At 45.9% G+C, this 17803-nt stretch overlaps 1 protein-coding gene across 1 annotated transcript in view; it reads right to left on the bottom strand.

Moving 5' to 3' along the window:
• The window catches only part of TDRD9 (tudor domain containing 9), a 108719-nt gene that overhangs the window by 237 nt on the left and 90679 nt on the right, over positions 1–17803 (bottom strand). Inside the window, exons 36-38 of the mRNA XM_065906084.1 lie at positions 15786–15924; positions 11789–11907; positions 3353–3425 (exon numbers count right to left, since the gene is read on the bottom strand). Coding sequence (XP_065762156.1) covers positions 3353–3425; positions 11789–11907; positions 15786–15924 — 331 coding nt within the window. The remainder of the gene's footprint in view (positions 1–3352; positions 3426–11788; positions 11908–15785; positions 15925–17803) is intronic.

Below are 17803 nucleotides of genomic sequence, written 5' to 3'. Positions count from 1 at the left end.
ATGCTTCTCTACTCTCACAACACCCATCTTTCAATTCGTCTTAATAATACAGTAACCTTTACTCAGAAATCTCCCTCACATTCTATTATATAAACATGAACAGCAACTTCACAGAGGCATCAGAGCATAACGTGTAGTTTTCTGAACAGCTTCCTAACTAAGTCCTGCTTCTAGCTTCATACCCCCACAGAGGCTGTGGCAGAGGTGGCCGGCGCGCCCGCCACATCCCTCCCCGCGGGCAGAGCTCGTGCGGGTGACAGAGCGGCTCCAGTGTTCTAACAGGGCAACCCCGTCGTGGGGCACACGGACAGCAGGAACGCTGCAGCAGAAGCAACCGTCAGACCTGGAGAAGAAAACACCGCCTCCAGGGGCAGCGTCTCACTTCCCGCCAAAGGGATGAGGAGCCGGCGCCCCAGCTGGTTTACCTATAAAGACAGCCTTGGCTCTAGGACTATTGCTCTTCAATCACTAAGTCATGCCCGATTCTTTGCGACCCCGTGGACTGCAGCACACAGGCTCCTCTGTCCTCCACTATTTCTCGGAGTTTGCTCAAAGTCACATCCATTAAGTCAGCAACGCCATCCAACCATCTCATCCTCTGCTGTCCCCTTCTCTCCTGCCCTCAATCATTTCCAGCATCAGGGTCTTTTTCAGTGACTCAGCTCTTCAAATCAAGTGGCCACAGTATTAGAGGTTCAGCATCAGTCCTTCCAATAAATATTCAGGGTTGATTTCCTTTAGGATTGACTGGTTTGATCTCCTTGCTGTCCAACTATCTTCTCTAGCACAATTCAAAAGCATCAACTCTTTAGGACTCAGACTTAAAGAAGTCTGAGTGCTTACCTAAGTCTCACATCCATACATAACTACTAGAAAAACCACAGCTTTGACTAGATGGACCTTTGCTGACAAAGTGGTATCTCTGCTTTTTAATATGCTGTCTAGGTTTGTCATAGCTTTTCTTCCAAGGAGCAAGCATCTTTTAATTTTGTGGTTGCAGTCACTGTCTGCAATGACTTTGGAGTCCAAGAAAATAAAGTCTCTCACTGTTTCCACTTTTCCTCCATCTATCTGCCATGAAGTGTTTGGACCAGATACCATGATCTTAGTTTTCTGAATGTTGAGTTTTAAATCAGACTTTTCACTCTCCTCTTTCACTTTCATCAAAAGGCTCTTTAGTTCTTCTTTGCCTTCTGCCATAAGGTGTTATTTGCATATCTGAGGTTGTTATTTCTCTCAACAATCTTGATTCCAGCTTGTGCTTTACCCATCCTAGCATTTCACATGATGGATTCTGCATGTGAGTTAATTAAGCAGGGTGACAATATACAGCTTTGATGGACTCCTTACCCAATCTGGAACAAGTCCGTTGTTCCATGTCCAGTTCTAACTGTTGCTTCTTAACCTGCATATAGGTTTCTCAGGGGACAGATAAGGTGATCTGGTATTCCCATCTCTTTAAGAATTTTTCATAGTTTGTTGTGAAGTCAAAGGGCTTCCCTTGTGGCTCAGCTGGTAAAGAACCTGGGTTTGACCCCTGGGTTGGGAAGATCTCCTGGAGAAGGGAAAGGCTACCCATTCCAGTATTCTGGCCTGGAGAATTCCATGGACTGTATAGTCCATGGGGTTGCAAAGAGTCAGACATGACTGAGTGACTTACACTTCACACAGTCAAAGGCTTTAGTGTAGTCAATGAAGAAGTAGATGTTTTCTGGAATTCCCCTTTTTCTATGATCCAACAGATGTTGGCAATTTGATCTCTGGTTCCTCTGCCTTTTCTAAATCTAGCTTGTGCATGTGGAAGTTCTCGGTTCACATACTGCTAAAGCCTAGTTGGAGAATTTTGAACATTACTTTGCTAGCGTGTGAGATGAATGCAATTGTGGGGCAGTCTGAGCATTCTTTGGCATTGCCTTTCTTTGGGATTGGAATGAAAACTGACCCTTTCCAGTCCTGTGGCCACTGCTGAGTTTTCCAAATTTGCTGACATATTGAGTACAGCACTTTCACAGCATCATCTTTTAGGATTTGAAATAGCTCAACTGGAATTCCATCACCTCCACTTTGTTTATAGTGATGCTTCCTAAGGCTCACATTCCAGGATGTCTGGCTCTAGGTGAGTGATCACACCATCATGGTCATTAAGATCTTTTTTGTACAGATCTTCTGTGTATTCCTGCTACCTCTTCTTAGTATCTTCTGCTTCTGTTAGGTCCATACCATTTCTGTCCTTCATTGAGTCCATCTTTGCTTGAGATGCTCCCTTCATATCTCGAATTCTCCTGACGAGATCTCTAGTCCTTCCCATTGTGTTGTTTTCCTCTATTTCCTTGCATTGTTCCCTTAAGAAGGCTTCCTTAGCTCTCCTTGCTACTCCCTGGAACTCTGCAGTCAGTCAGGCATATCTTCCCCTTTCTTGTTTGCCTTTGATGTCTCTTCTTTTCTCTTGGCTCTAGGATTAGAGCTTAAAATTCCTCCCTGGGCTCCTTTCCTGAAATCACATTTTATTCTCTTCTCTAAATCTCATGGACAGGAAATGTCATGGTGCCCAGTGTGGGCCCCGCCACACTTCACAAGTGCTGTGGGCCGAACCGTGTCGTCCAGACCCGCAGTGTAACAGTGTTAAGAGGCAGGCCTTGGGCAGTAGTCGGGTTAGACAAGGTGAGGGGGAGGCTCTCACGATGGATCAGTGCCCTTGCAGGAAGAGACCCCAGAGAGCATGCCGCCCACTCTCTGCCACACAAGGGCACGGTGAGAAGCTGGATGTCTGCAAGTGGGAGGAAAGCCCTCGGCAGAACCCCGCCACGCCAGGACCCTCAGCACCCACGTCCAGCCTCTAACACTGTCACAAAATAAACTGCTGCTGCTGTTCCTACCCAGAGGGTGGCATATCGTTATGACAACCAGAGAAGACTGAAACAACCACAAATGTACCCTAAGTGTTCGTCCAGACATTCAAGCCTGTTTTATCTAGAAGTAAAGGATGATTAGCCTGGGGTCTAACTTTTCACATACGGTATATTATCCAGAGGGCTTCCTGTCAATGCAGGAGACTCGAGTTCAATCCCTGGGTCAGGAAGACCCCTGGAAGAGAAATGGCAACCCACTCCAGTATCTTGCTGGGAAAACTCCATGGACAGAGGAGCCTGGAGGGCTACGGTTCATGGGTTTGCAAAGAGTCGGACAACGTGACTGAGTGGCGATGCCCTACGCAGCAGCGGCAGGCGCCTGCAGCCCCGCCACATGACTGACGGCACTGCCCACCCCGCCGGCGCCCCTGCCCTCCCGCCTGCTCCACCCTGAGGCCCTCCTGCGGGCAGGCAGCCCGCATGGCCTCAGGCTTCTCGCTTACCTGATTCCACTCGTATGGCTTCTCATGCCACTTGGGAACAACCTTCTCTCTTGGTTTCAATTGGCAGAACAGACTAAAATTTTAAAAAGGAGAGTTTAAGTCATCTTAATTATATGTTAGTAACTGAAAACACTACTATGATATTTAAAAAGAGATTTAAATTCTATGTACTCTCTCTCAGAAGTATAATTCCAGTAAGTTTTTTTAAAGGTCAAAATTTATGTAAGTGTGATCAGAGAATATTCTAATCCACTATACATTCAAAAGGGTTTCCCTGATAGTTCAGTTGATAAAGAATCTGCCTGCAATGCAGGAGACCCCGGCTCAATTCCTGGGTCGGGAAGATCCCCTGGAGAAGGGCAAGGCTGCCCACCGCAGTATTCTGGCCTGGAGAATTCCATGGGGTCGCAAGGAGCCAGACACAACTGAGTGACTGACTCTCACTTTCACGCACCCAGAAGCGGGGATGGAGCGGCACGGCCTCCGAGACTGACCGTTGTGCACTGTCCCCCTGGAGCGCAGCCGCTCCGTCACCCAATATCTCTGCGTCACTGAGTCAAGTTCTGGGAAATGTGACAGGAGCGTGAATACCATTCACTCTTAAGCAGCTGTGACAAGCTGGAAATGTCAAAAGGCTGAGATAGAGAATTCTAGCAATAAGAGAATAAAGAGGTTTGCAAATCTTCTTGCACCTGCTTCCTCCCCAACAACTATAAAACTAAACACGATTGTTCAAGGAACACATCTGAAGACTCTGGATGTTAACCAAAAGCAAAGAAGTTAAGAACCATTCATTCAAGAAAAACTGCTGAACTCCAGGCAGCAAGAGTGGAGTCTGCGGCGTTCGAGCCTGGGGTTGCTCCCACCCACCCTCATGCCCACCCTGGCAGTTCACCCTGCTCCCAGCCACACTCACACCCACCCCAGCAGCTCGATCTGGTGCTCCAGAGTTCCAGGGGAGCTGGCCGTGAGAACAGGCTTCCTCATGGCCAGACTGACTTCACTTGGTCTGAAGCAGAGGGTGAAGCCTCACGCCTGGCAGCACTGTCAGACGAGCGCAGGAGGAAATAAACAGAGAAAGCCCCAACTCTGTGAGCCTTTGGCCTTGGTCCTGCTTGGGGCCAGCGCAGACCAGCAGACTCCCCGGAAATACCCGAGGGTAGCAGAGGCCAGCAGGGCTCCCAGACGACCCCTAGGTGATGGAGAAGCTGCACATACAGGTGCAGAGGAGCCCGACGAAGGCCCCAAGCCTGCCACAGGCCCTGGGAAAAAATACAAGGCAGAGAAGAGTTTAACACTGCCTGAACTCTAGAGGTACTGCCAATCCACACACAGACCCACCAGCACAGGGCAGAAACCTTAATGATTCAGGGGTCCAGGCACAACTTCTGATTCATCAAAGGCTGAGCACTAAGCAATGCAGACGCAAGGACAACCCCTAACAAGCCAGGCTGAAAAATAAAAGGAGAATTTAAAAAAAAAACAAAACACAAGTATCAGTGACCTTACAACATGGTAGGGAAACCCATTCTGCAGAATTCTGCAGGGAATAATCAAAATCCTACATATATACTACATTACCTAAAATACTTAATTTTTAGCAAAATATGTGAGAAACAGGAATGTGTGACCCATACTCAGGAATAAAACAGAGAGCAGGCAACAGAAGCTGATGGAGTGGGCTCAGATGTGGGTTTAGCAGGTTAAGACTTCAAAGAGGCCACTGCAAGCATATACAAAGAATTAAAGCAAACCATGTTTAAAGAAACAGAGGAAAACATGATGATAATGACTCAAAGGTAATCTCACTAAAAGTTTAAAACTATACACAAGAACCAAAGAGAAATTTTAGAATTGAAAGGTACAATAACGGAAATGAAGAAGTCCTTACAGGAGACCAGAATCCGTAGGAGTGAGACGGAAGCAGAGTCAGTGAACTTAAGGACAGAGCAACAGACGTCACCTAACTGAACAACTGGCAGGAGGAGGACACAGAAGTACGCTCAGAGCCTCCGAGACCAGCGGGACAACGTCAGCTGTACACAAACACACGTGCGATGGCAGTCCCCAAGGAGAGAGCAGGAGTAGGGCAGAAAGAAAGTTTCTAAAAATTCAAAGATGCAAGTAGGTTATAAGTAAAAGGACAGGAAAAGATATGTCATGAAAACACTAACGAAACCAAGGAGAATAGCTGTATCAGGCAAAATAGACTTTTAAACAAGAATTATTCTCAGAATAGAAATTTCATAATGATAAAAAGAGCTAATACCTCAGGAAGATACAACAATTATAAATGTAAACAACTCTAATAGAGTCCCAAAAGACATAAAGGAAAACTGACAGAGTTGAGAAGAGAAATACTTCTCCTTCAATAATTAGAAATTTTAATATCCCAGTTTTGATTTTCATAAAACTAGAAAGAAAATCAGCAAGCATACTGAATCCTAGAACACCACCCACCATTGACCCACCCAGCATCTACAGAGAACCCCACTCAACAATGCATATATTCTTCTCAAGTGAACACGGAACACTTTCCAGGAAAGACTGTGTGCCAGGCCATAAAGCAAGTCTCAATACATTTTAAAAGAAATTATGAAAGACTGAAGTCATTCATTTCAGTATAAGACCTACAACAGAACTACATTATATATTAACAACTTAAAATATTTGGAAAATCTCAAAAAATATTTGAAAATTAAACAGTATGCTTCTAAATAATGCAAAGAAAAAAATCACAAAGGAAACTAGAGAATACTTTTAAAAGAATTAAAATTAAAATACAACTGATCAAAAAGTACAGGATGCAGCAAAAACAGTAATGGAGGGAATTTTACAGGTTTAAATGTAACAGAAAAGAAGTTCTCAAAATAATAATCAAAGCTTCTAAGTTACGAAATTGGAAAAAGAGCAAGTTAGGCCCAAAGCAACCAGAAGCAAGGGAATAATTACGATGAGAGTAAACATCAATGAAACAGAAAAGATAAACATTAGGGGGGAAAATAAACGAAACCAAAAGTTAGTTCTTTGAAGAGATCAATAGAATTGATAAACTTTAGATAAGCTAACCAAGAAAAAAGAGAGAAGATACACACAAAAAACCAAAGCAAGAAAGGGGGATGTGATTGCCAACTGCGCAGAGAAAAGGGCTCCTGGAGAAGATTCTGAACAACTGCATGCCAACCAGTTCATTTAGATGAACTGAACAAAATTCTTAGGACACAAATGATCAAAACTGACTTAAAAAGAAGTAGAAAATCTGAATCAACCTAAAACACAAGAAATTGAAGTAGTCATTAAAAATCTCCCCATCAAGAGAAGTCCAAGTTCAGATATTTCATTGGTAAACTCTATCAAATATTTAAAGAGATAATATCAATCCTATACAAACTCTTTCTGAAAACAGTGTCAGGAAACACTTCCTAACTCGTTCTGTGAAGCCAGTGCCACTCTGATACCAAATCCAACAAAGAAATCACAGGAAACTTCAGACCAGTGAGTGATCCTCATAAACACAGAGGGAAAACCCTAACAATAGAAACAGCAAACGAGTTATCAAAAGAATTACACACTATGTGGAATTCATCCCAAGAATGCATACCTAGTTATAACACCCAAAAGGCAATTAATATAATACACTATATAAACTTTAAAAAACACAGTTTTCTCACAGACACAAAAAAGGCACTGGCACAATGTGACACTGTCCCCCGATAAAAGCTGCCAGCAAACTGGGAACAGAAAGGAACTCCTTCAACCTGACAGAGCGCCTCTACAGAAAGCCTACAGCTAGCACCACGCTCAACGAATGACAAGGCTTCTTCCTGAAACTGGGACCGAGGCAAGGGCATGTGCGCTCATCACCTCTGTTTTACAACATACTGAGGGTTCTAGCCAGCAAATAAAACAGAAAAAAATTAAGAGCATACAGACTGGAAAGGAAGAAGTAAAACTGTCTTTACTCATAGATACAATCCCGTATGTAGGAAACCCTAAAGAATCTACAAGAACTACTAGAACTAACTATTTAATAAGGTCACAGGATAAAAGAACACTGTATAAAAATCAATTGTTCATTTGTAGCAATGAATAATGCAAAAATAAAGAAAATTATTTAAACTCACAATATCACCAAAAAGACAAAAATATTTAGAAATAATTTTAAAAAGTGCAAGCCCTGCACACTAAAAGCCATAGAAGCGCTAAGTGAGGCTGAGGGTCTCACGGACGTCCCATCCGGGTGGGCCCAGCGGCTCAACACTGCCAAGATGGCGACCCTCCTCACGCTCATCACTGAAGCTGAGGGTCTCACGGACGTCCCATCCGGGTGGGCCAGCGGCTCAACACTGCCAAGATGCGACTCCCCTCACGCTCATCACTGAAGCTGAGGGTCTCACGGACGTCCCATCCGGGTGGGCCAGCGGCTCAACACTGCCAAGATGGCGACTCCCCTCACGCTCATCAGTGAAGCTGAGGGTCTCACGGACGTCCCATCCGGGTGGGCCCAGCGGCTCAACACTGCCAAGATGGCGACTCCCCTCACGCTCATCACTGAAGCTGAGGGTCTCACGGACGTCCCATCCGGGTGGGCCCAGCAGCTCAACACTGCCAAGATGGCGACCCTCCTCACACTCATCAGTGGAGCTGAGGGTCTCACGGACGTCCCATCCGGGTGGGCCAGCGGCTCAACACTGCCAAGATGGCGACTCCCCTCACGCTCATCACTGAAGCTGAGGGTCTAACGGACGTCCCATCCGGGTGGGCCCAGCGGCTCAACACTGCCAAGATGGCGACCCTCCTCACACTCATCAGTGGAGCTGAGGGTCTCACGGACGTCCCATCCGGGTGGGCCCAGCAGCTCAACACTGCCAAGATGGCGACCCTCCTCACACTCATCAGTGGAGCTGAGGGTCTAACGGACGTCCCATCCGGGTGGGCCCAGCGGCTCAACACTGCCAAGATGGCGACCCTCCTCACGCTCATCTGCAGACTCAACACAATCCCCAGCACGACCCCTGCAGGGTTCACTGCAGACACTGACAAGCCGGTCCTAAATCTTACATGGAGAGGAGAAGGATCTAGAAAAGTAAAAGCAACACTGAAAAAAAAACAAAAACAAAATACAAGCACCGACACTTCAATTTCAGGAATTACTATTAAAGACAGACATAAGTCAAGGGAACAAAATAGGAAGTTCATAAATAAACCTAAAATGGCCAATTTATTTTTGACAGGTCCCAAGTTAATTTAATGAGGGAAAAGAAAGTTCTTCAGCAAATGTTATAACATATAATATGATGTTATGATTCTATAACATATAACAACTCGATGTTCATATGTGAGAAAACAAACTTCAAAGACTCTTCCATGTCATCTCACATTCAAATATCATCTCAAAATGGATCAAAAACCCAAATACAAGAAGGTGGTGCAGCGGTAAAGAACTGCCTGCTAATGCAGGAGACACAAGAGACACAGGCTCAACCCCTGGGTCAGGAAGATGCCCCGGAGAAGGAAATGGCAACCCACTGCAGTTGTCTTGCCTGGAAAATTCCACGGACAAAGAAGCCTGTCCCTGAGGTCACACACAGCTGGACACGACTGAGCAACTGAGCACAAGTATAAGAGAGGGAAACAGGAGAAAACTTTTATGACCTTGGATATAACACCAAAAGCATACACCACACCAAAGATGAAGTAGATATCATCAAAGTTAAATCTGTGTGTTCTTCAGAACATGAAAATGAAAATGAAAAGACAAACTACATGATGGGGAAAGTATCTGCAAATTACATATTCACAAGAGACTTTCAGCAAGGATTTAGAAAGAATGTCTACAACTCAGTAATAAGATGACAATCAACCCAATTAAAAAACAGGCGAAAGGTCTGAAATATCAATAACCTCAGATATGCAGAAGATAACCACCCTTATGGCAGAAAGCAATCAGGAACAAAGAGCCTCTTGATGAAGGTGAAAAAGCTGGCTTAAAGCTCAGCATTCAAAAACAAAGATCGTGGCATTGGGTCCCATCACTTCATGGCAAATAGATGGGGAAACAACGGAAACAGTGACCAACTTTATTTTTTTGGGTTCCAAAATTACTGCAGATGGTGACTGTAGCCACGTAATTAAAAGACGTTGCTCCTTGAAAGAAAAGTTATGATCAACCTAGACAGTACACTAAAAAGCAGAGACACTGCTGACCAAGGTCTACCTTGTCAAAGCTATGGTTCTTCCAGTAGTCATGAATGGACGTGAGTTGGACCATAAAGAAAGCTGAGTGCCCAATAATTGATGCTTTTGAACTGTGGTGTTGGAGAAGACTCTTGAGAGTCCCTTGGACTGCAAAGAAATCAAACCAGTCAATCCTAAAGGAAATTAATCCTGAACATTCCATAGAAGAACTGATACTGAAGCTCCAATATCTGATGCGAAGAACTGACTCGTTGGAAAAGACCCTGAGCTGGGAAAGATTGAAGGCAGGAGGAGAAGGGGACGATAGAGGATGAGATGGTTGGATGGCATCACCAACTTGATGGACATGAGTTTGAGCACGCTCTGGGAGTTGGTAATAGACAGGGAAGCCTGGTATGCTACAGTCCATGGGGTCACAAAGAGTTGGAGACGACTGACAGAATGAATTGCACTGTAAGGCCACGAGATTAACTACAACAAAAAACTCACAATCAAGTGCAGGCAAGGATGTGGAGAAAAGGGAACAGTCATACGTTGCTGGCAGGAATATGATATGGGAGTCACCTTGAAAACCAGTTTGTCCATTTCTTAAAGAATTAACAAATTTACCATACAACCTACTGCTCAACTCCTAGGTATCTCCCGAAGAGAGAAGAAGATACACGCCCATTCAAAGACTACGTGCCTTCCCAGAGCAGCATTACTCAAAACAGCCTAATACTGAAACAACCCAAGCATTTCAACAACTGCTGACTGGGAAGACGAAACATGCCATACACACACAGTGGGGTCCTGGTCACCAAGAACACACATCACAACACGGGTGAGCCTCAGACACACTCTGCTGAACAGATGAAGCCAGACCTAAAATCATCAGGTCAATTATAAAAAATTTTCAGAGAAGACAAATCGATGGAGACCGTAAGAGGCCAGTGGTTGCCTGGAGTTCGGGAGGGGACAGGAGCTGCTGACAAAAGGATGGGAAGGACTGGTGATTCTAAAAACAGCTTTTTTGAGGTCATTATATACTTTAATCAATTCTAAGTATGCAATTTAATCATTTTAGTAGATTTACAGCGCTGTGTGACTATCACAACTCTGTTTTAAGGTGATTTGTAAGTCAGCTTTGGGGATGACAGAGCGTTGAAGCAGAGTTGCGCTGTGCTGAGCACAACTCCACACACTCACTGAAAACCACTGAACTGCACCCAAGCTCCCTCCCCCCACATGGAGCCCAGCGAGTCAGGCCGCGGCCGCCCGCCCTGGGGGTGGGGGGTGCCTTCAGGACACGCAGGGCAGGGCGGTGCCTGGTCCCTCTGGATGGTCGGTCGAGCCGCGGCCTTGCTGCTGGGAGCACAGCTGCATCGGGACGGGGCCTGCGACACCGTGGAGACTTGCCACGCCTCCCACGTGGATCTTGCTGGGTCTCCTTCAGTTCTAGGAGCACTTCTAATGTTTTACAACACGGGGTCCCTCCGGAGCTGGTCAGGTGCTGCACCCACCGGGCGCACGCCGAGATGACCTCTGCGCTGTGTGTGTGAACTTCAACATGAAGCGCACCTCAGCCTCCGTCACAGTCGCAAAGGCAGCGCTAAGTGTCTGTCGCCCTGCTGCTCGCTGTCCTCAGCTGGCTCCCGGCAGGCCAGGCCACCGTCCCGGGCTGGGCAGGGTCTGCAGCCAGCCCAGGAGGGAGGCTGAGCGCGGCTCGCGGGACCCAACGTGTCCAGGGCCTCTGTCTGCTCCTCCCCACCGCGTCCCCCGCCTCGGCCTCCTCTGAACTGTCCAGGCTGACCTGGCCTCTTGGGCTGCCCCCGTCAGGGCCCTGGTCACAGGGCTTCTGGCTGGGCTTGGTCAACGGGGAGTCCAGCAAGCGGCAAGCTAGGGCCAGCTGGGAAGCTCAAGAGAGGGACTCAGTTCCTGTGAGTTGGTCCTCGAGCCTGAGGCCCCTCATCTCTCTGCCCTCAAGGTGCCCACCGTGGACTCCCTCTGCCCTGCCCATGCCATTTGGAGGGCTCTCTGTATTACACTGTTTTCAAACCGCCCTGCTTCCTGCCTGGCTCCCAGCGGACACCCAGGACATAGCCGGCTGCTCCCAGGAAGCTGAGGCCTCTGTCCCGGCACATGGGAGACACGTCCGCACTTCAGAGGCTTAACCCAGCACACGCAGTGTCACAGACAGTGCAAGACACTCACAGTCCAGGCGGCTAAGAAAGAAGCCCGCGTGGCCACACAGCTCACCCTAAGAGCTTCTGGCGACTGCTGTCCTGCAACTGCGCGATCCTTTCCGGTCCAAGACACTTGGATCCATTCGGTCCATCGCACACTAGCTTGTTGACAGCAGCTCTGAGAATATTAATCTGTAAAAAAACAGCAACATACATGCTCACGTGATTCTACTGTGATTGAATCTCAATCTACATTTAAATAATTCATAAACATTCGATTTAGTATTTTCACAATTATCGTCAGTATGGTTTCTGGAACAAATTATCAAAGCAAAAACACCACCGGTAAAGTGAAAGCTGTATCAGACTCTTGACAACCCCATGGATTGTAGCCCACCAGGCTTCTGTGTCCATGGGATTTCCAGGCAAGAATATTGGAGTGGATTTTCATTTCCTTCTACAGGAGATCTTCCTGACCCAGGGATCGAGCCCAGGTCTCCTGCATTGCAGGCAGATTCTTTACTGTCTGAGCCACCAACTATCATAATTTAAGAAACAATGACAAAAAGAAAAAAAAAACAACAGTAAGGAAGGTTCAGGCTTTTCAGTGTAAGCATACTCTTTAAACTTCTGTTCTAGAATGTAACAGTTTAGCCCGTGGGGCTACACTGTTCAAAACCTACTTGCATCTTATACACAGGAAGCCCCTATATCTGTGGACTCAACAAATCTTGGAACAAAAACATTCAGAAAAAAAAAAAATTCCACAAAGTTCCCAAAAGCAGAACTTGAATTTACTGTCCACTGGCAACTATTTACAGAGCATTTACACTGTGTTAGGTGTTATAGGTAATCTAGAGACAATTTAAAGTACTGGATTGGCTGAGAGGCTCCCTAGGGTTGTTTGTTTATGGCTGCGTTGGGCCTTCATTGCGGGCTCTCTCTTGTTGCGGGTGCGGGGCCGCAGGGGGTCGGTGACTGTTCGCTGCGATGCCCAGGCTTCCCGTTGCCGTGCTTCTCTCGCTGGGGAGCTCAGGCTCCAGCCGCTGCAGCACGTGGGCTCCGGCGGCTGCTGCGCGCGGGCGCAGGCTGAGTTGCTCCGAGGCATGTGGGATGTTCCCAGGTCAGGGACTGAACCTGAGTCCCCCGCACTGGCCGAGCAATTCTTAGCCACTGCGCCACCAGGTAAGTCCTTTTGTTTTTTAAGTAAAAATAAATGACACCTTTTTCATTTTCACCAAGAACTTCGTTCAGTGTATTCACTGTTTTGTTCCACTACCTTCTGTGATTTTTCAGGCAACTTCATAACACCGTCTTTCCAAAAACTTTTTATCTTTTTGAGAAAAGAACTATTTCAAGTGCCTTTTACAGTCTTTGAGGGAACTGAAATTTTTCCCATTAAGAGAATTCTGTAAAGACCAAAACAGACAGACATCCAAAGATGCAATGTCTGCTGAATACAGTGGGTGAACTAGAATTTCCCAGCCAAGCTGTAACAGCGTTTGCTCGACCATCAAAGAAACATACTGTCTGTGTTATCATCATAGAAGATTACGTGTTTTCTGTTGACTAATTCTGGATGCTTTGGTCAAGTGCTGCCTTCCGTTGGTCTAACTGAACTAGTACTTGTTGGAATTAATCGTTTGCTTTTCCAAAGGGAGCTCATAATAGAGGACGCCCTTCCAATTCCACCATAAACACATCGCCTTCTTTGGATGAAGACCGGGCTTTGGTGTGGTTGGTGATGGTTCATTTCACTTGACCCACAATCCCTTCTGTTCCACATTAATGCACAGGATTCACTTTTCAGAGCCCATCACAACTTGTTTTAAAAACAGAATGTTTTTGTTATATCTAAGTAAAGAATCATATGCGGTAATACAATCAAGAAGGTTGTCTTCACTTATGTGGAACCGAAATATCATAGTAATTAACATAACCAAGCTGGTGCAAATAACTTTCAGTGCTTGATTTGGATATTTTGAGTATGTCGGCTATCTCCTGCATCATATTACGTTGATTTCCATTAAGGTCTCAATTTGATCACTATCAACTTCAACTGATCTACCTGACCACGGAACATCATCCAGTCACAAATCTCCAGCACGAAACTTCGCAGACCAGTTCTAACACATTCAGTCAGTCACAGCACCTTCTCCATATGCTGCACAAATTCTGTTTGCATTTCAGTTGCATTTACCTTTCTCGAAATCAAGCATAATGCACCAAAAATGTTGCTTTCTTTTCCATCTTCAGTATTAAAACGGCTACACAAAAATTAACCAATTTTGATAAGCTTTTTTTAAAAATGCATGCTGATATTGACAGCTATCACAACACAACCTAACAAAATTGTTTCGGATAAAGTTAAAGATAACTAACTGCTATTGGAGCCATCTTACAGAAAAAACTAAAGGAACTTTTGCATCCCTCAACCCCCCACACCCCATGCCCCCCATGGCCCACCAGTCAGTCAAGGAATTGACCTGGGTGCCACACTGTTAACTAGACACCAGGCCCCGTGTGGGTCTGACTGGTGTCCTCTTCCCGTGCCTGGGCCCAATCCACGGCACCTGCAGCCCCGTCTCCCCAGCCTCCTCCTGTCCTGGGCGGGTTCTCAGGCTTCTCCTGTCTTTTGAGACCGTGACAGTTCTGAGCAGTCAGGTACCTTGGGAGATGCTCCCTAGCCTGGGCTGACGTGATGTTTCTCACATGACTAGTTGGGCTGGTGAATCTGGGGGAGAGGCCCACAGAGATGGGGCCATTCTCACTCCATCACACCAGGAGGTGTGTGCCATCACCACGACGGGTCACGGGGATACTGGCCTTGGCCACTGAGCCCAGTGTCTGCCAGGCTTAGTGAAAGCCGGTCCCTAAGTCTAGTCCACTCCTAAAGCAGGGGCGGGGGAAGGGGAGGTTTGAGCTTCACCCCTCGCGTGCTGTTGGGAATTCTCCAGGACAGAAGAGTGGTCTCTTCTCCTCATTTGTTTATTCAGTCACTGGTTTACATCCCCGCACACTCTAGGGTCATCACCCAACACAACACCGTTTGTTCCGTGGCTCCAGCTGCTCGGGCTCTGGCGCGGGCAGGCCCACGGCCCTCTGACCAGCCGCGCCCGCTTCCTGAGCACGCCTCCACTTCCCGGCACTACAGGAGCTCCAGGCTCACGCGCTTCCTCTGCCGTTTCTCTGTGGAGTCCCGGATCCTCTCATTGGAAAATCCTATCAGAAACTACCGTCTGGGCCCCGGCTTTGTCCATGGCTGGCTGCTGGCTGCCCCTGTTTCTGGCTCTCAGGCCGCCGGGGAATCCAGGCACACGTTTGAGATCACGTATGCACATGTAACTGGCCTGCACGCAGGGGGTTAGACACGAATGCCCACTGAACTGTGCCCCTCGGTCACCCTGCTCACAGGGGGTCCCGCCTTCCTCTCCTGGCTGCCTCCAGGTCCTGGCCCTGGTGAGGCACCGGTGCCCACATCCCTCACTCACCCGTTCCACTCCAGTAACAAGCTGAGTCATTTCAGAACTTGCACTCCTTGAGAACAACTTTACCAAGGAGAGAACAGGGTTTATGTGCATTTTCTTTTCATCTATAGCCTTACTGTCTCCAGGCAAGCACTGTTTTCCAAAATTCCTTGTTCCCTCACCTGCCACGATGCCATTATCCCCCAAACCCTAGTTGGCGCGTGTACGGGCATGCCACTCAGTCGTGTCTGACTCGCTGCGACCCCACGGGCTGTGGCCGCCAGGCTCCTCTGTCCATGGGATTCTCCAGACAAGAATGCTGGGGTGGGTTGCCACGCCCTCCTCCAGGGAGCCTCCCCGACCCTGGGATGGAGCCCACGACACTTATGTCTCCTGCACCGGCAGGCGGGTTCTTTACCACTGAGTCAACCTTTCTGATCCTCATGGAGCTCAGTACAGATCTGTGAAAAGGTTCTCATCACAGAGAGACCAGAGGTATAAGCCTGTGTCAACAGAACCGGGTCAGACAGGGCATGTTAAACGACCGTACAAGCAAAACCAGAGTGAGGAGGAGCTCCCACGCCATGACGACCGTGGCCTTACCTCCATGACATCCTCCACGCTGAACTGCACGTCAAACGCGAGCTCCATGTCATGCTCTGGCAGGATTGGGGCCCCTGTGGTGAGATTGCACCCCAGGCCACACAGGACACCAGTATAGCATTTGCCATCTTGACCAACTCTACACGAAAAGTTTTGAGAAAAGTTAATCGTTAAGCTACTCAGTTTTTTTGTTTTCAATAAGGAAACTTGAGCTTATTTTTTATATATGCACATATATAAAATATTTACTTATTGAAGTATAGTTGATTTATAATGTCATGTTAGTTTTAGGGGTATGGCGCAGTGATTCAGGTATACACACACATACATAAATACACCTGAATACATGGATATACAGAATACATACATTCCTCTTTAGATTCTTTTCCCTTACAGGTTATTAAAAGAACTACTGAGTCGAGTTCCCTGTGCTGCTAAGTAATCCCCTGCTGTTCTCTATTTTGTATCTAGGAGTGTGATGTGTTAATCCTGCCCCGCCTAATTCACTGCTCTCCCTCCTTTCCCCTTAACCACGTTTGTTTCCTATATCTGTGAGCCTATTTCTGTTTTGTAAATAAGTGGTATATTTCTCCATCTATTTGTGTCATCTTTGATTTCTTTCATCAGTGTTTTATAGTTTTCTATATATAGGTCTTTTGTTTCTTTAGGAAGATTTATTCCTAAGTATTTTATTCTTTCCCTCGCAATGGGGAATGGAATTGTTTCCTTAATTTCTCTTTCTGTTTTCTCATTGTTAGCATATAGGAATGCAAGGGATTTCGGTGTGTTAATTTTATATCCTGCAACTTAACTATATTCATTAGCTCTAAGTAATTTTCTGGTGGTGTCTTTAGGCTTTTCTATGTAGAGGATCTGGCATCTGCAAACAATAAGAGTTTCACTTCTTCTTTTCCAATCTGAATTCCTTTTCTGTCTTTTTCTTCTCTGATTGCTGTGGCCAAAACTTCCAAAACTATGTTGAATAGCAGCAGTGAGAGTGGGCACCCTAAAGTTCCTGGCTTTAGGGGAAATGCTTTCAATTTTTCACCATTGAGGACAATGATTGCTGTGGGTTTATCATATATGGCTTTTATTATGTTGAAGTATGTTCCTTCTATGCCTGCTTTCTGGAGAGTTATCATAAATGGATGTTGGATTTTGTCAAAGGCTTTCTCTGCATCTATTGAGATAATCATATGGCTTTTATCTTTCAATTTGTTAATGTGGTGTATCATACTGATTTGATTTGCAAATACTGAAGAATCCTTGCATCCCTGGGATAAAGTCCACTTGGTCATGATGCATGATCTTTTTAATATGTTGTTGGATTCTGTTTGCTAGAATTTTGTTGAGGATTTCTGTATCTATGTTCATCAGTGATATTGGCCTGTATAGTTTTCTTTTTTTAATGGCCTCTTTGTCTGATTTTGGTATTAGGATGATGGTGGCCTCATAGAATGAGTTTGGCAGTTTACCTTCCTCTGCAATTTTCTGAAAGAGTTTGTGTAGGATTGGTGTTAGCTCTTCTCTAAATTTTTGGTAGAATTCACCTGTGAAGCCATCTAGTCCTGAGCTTTTGTCTGATGGAAGATTTTTCATTCCAGTTTTGATTTCCATGCTTGTGATGGGTCTGTTAAGGTTTTCTATTTCTTCCTGGTTCAGTTTTGGAAAGTTATACTTGTCTAAGAATTCGTCCATTTCTTCCAAGTTGTCCATTTTATTGGCATAGAGCTGCTGACAGTAGTCTCTTATGATCCTTTGTATTTCTGTGTTGTCTATTGTGATTTCTCCATTTTCATTTCTAATTTTGCTGATTTGATTCTTCTCCCTTTTTTTCTTGATGAGTCTGGCTAACGGTTTGTCTATTTATCTTCTCACAGAACCAGCTTTTAGTTTTGTTGATTTTTGCTACAGTCTCCTTTGTTTCTTTTTCACTTATTTCTGCCCTAATTTTTATGATTTGTTTCCTTCTATTAACTCTGGGGTTCTTCATTTCTTCTTTTTCTAGTTGCTTTGGC

The sequence above is a fragment of the Muntiacus reevesi genome, chromosome 15 (genome assembly GCF_963930625.1).
Source record: "Muntiacus reevesi chromosome 15, mMunRee1.1, whole genome shotgun sequence".
NCBI classification, from domain to species: domain Eukaryota; kingdom Metazoa; phylum Chordata; class Mammalia; order Artiodactyla; family Cervidae; genus Muntiacus; species Muntiacus reevesi.
This window is presented reverse-complemented; position numbering and strand designations above follow the sequence as displayed.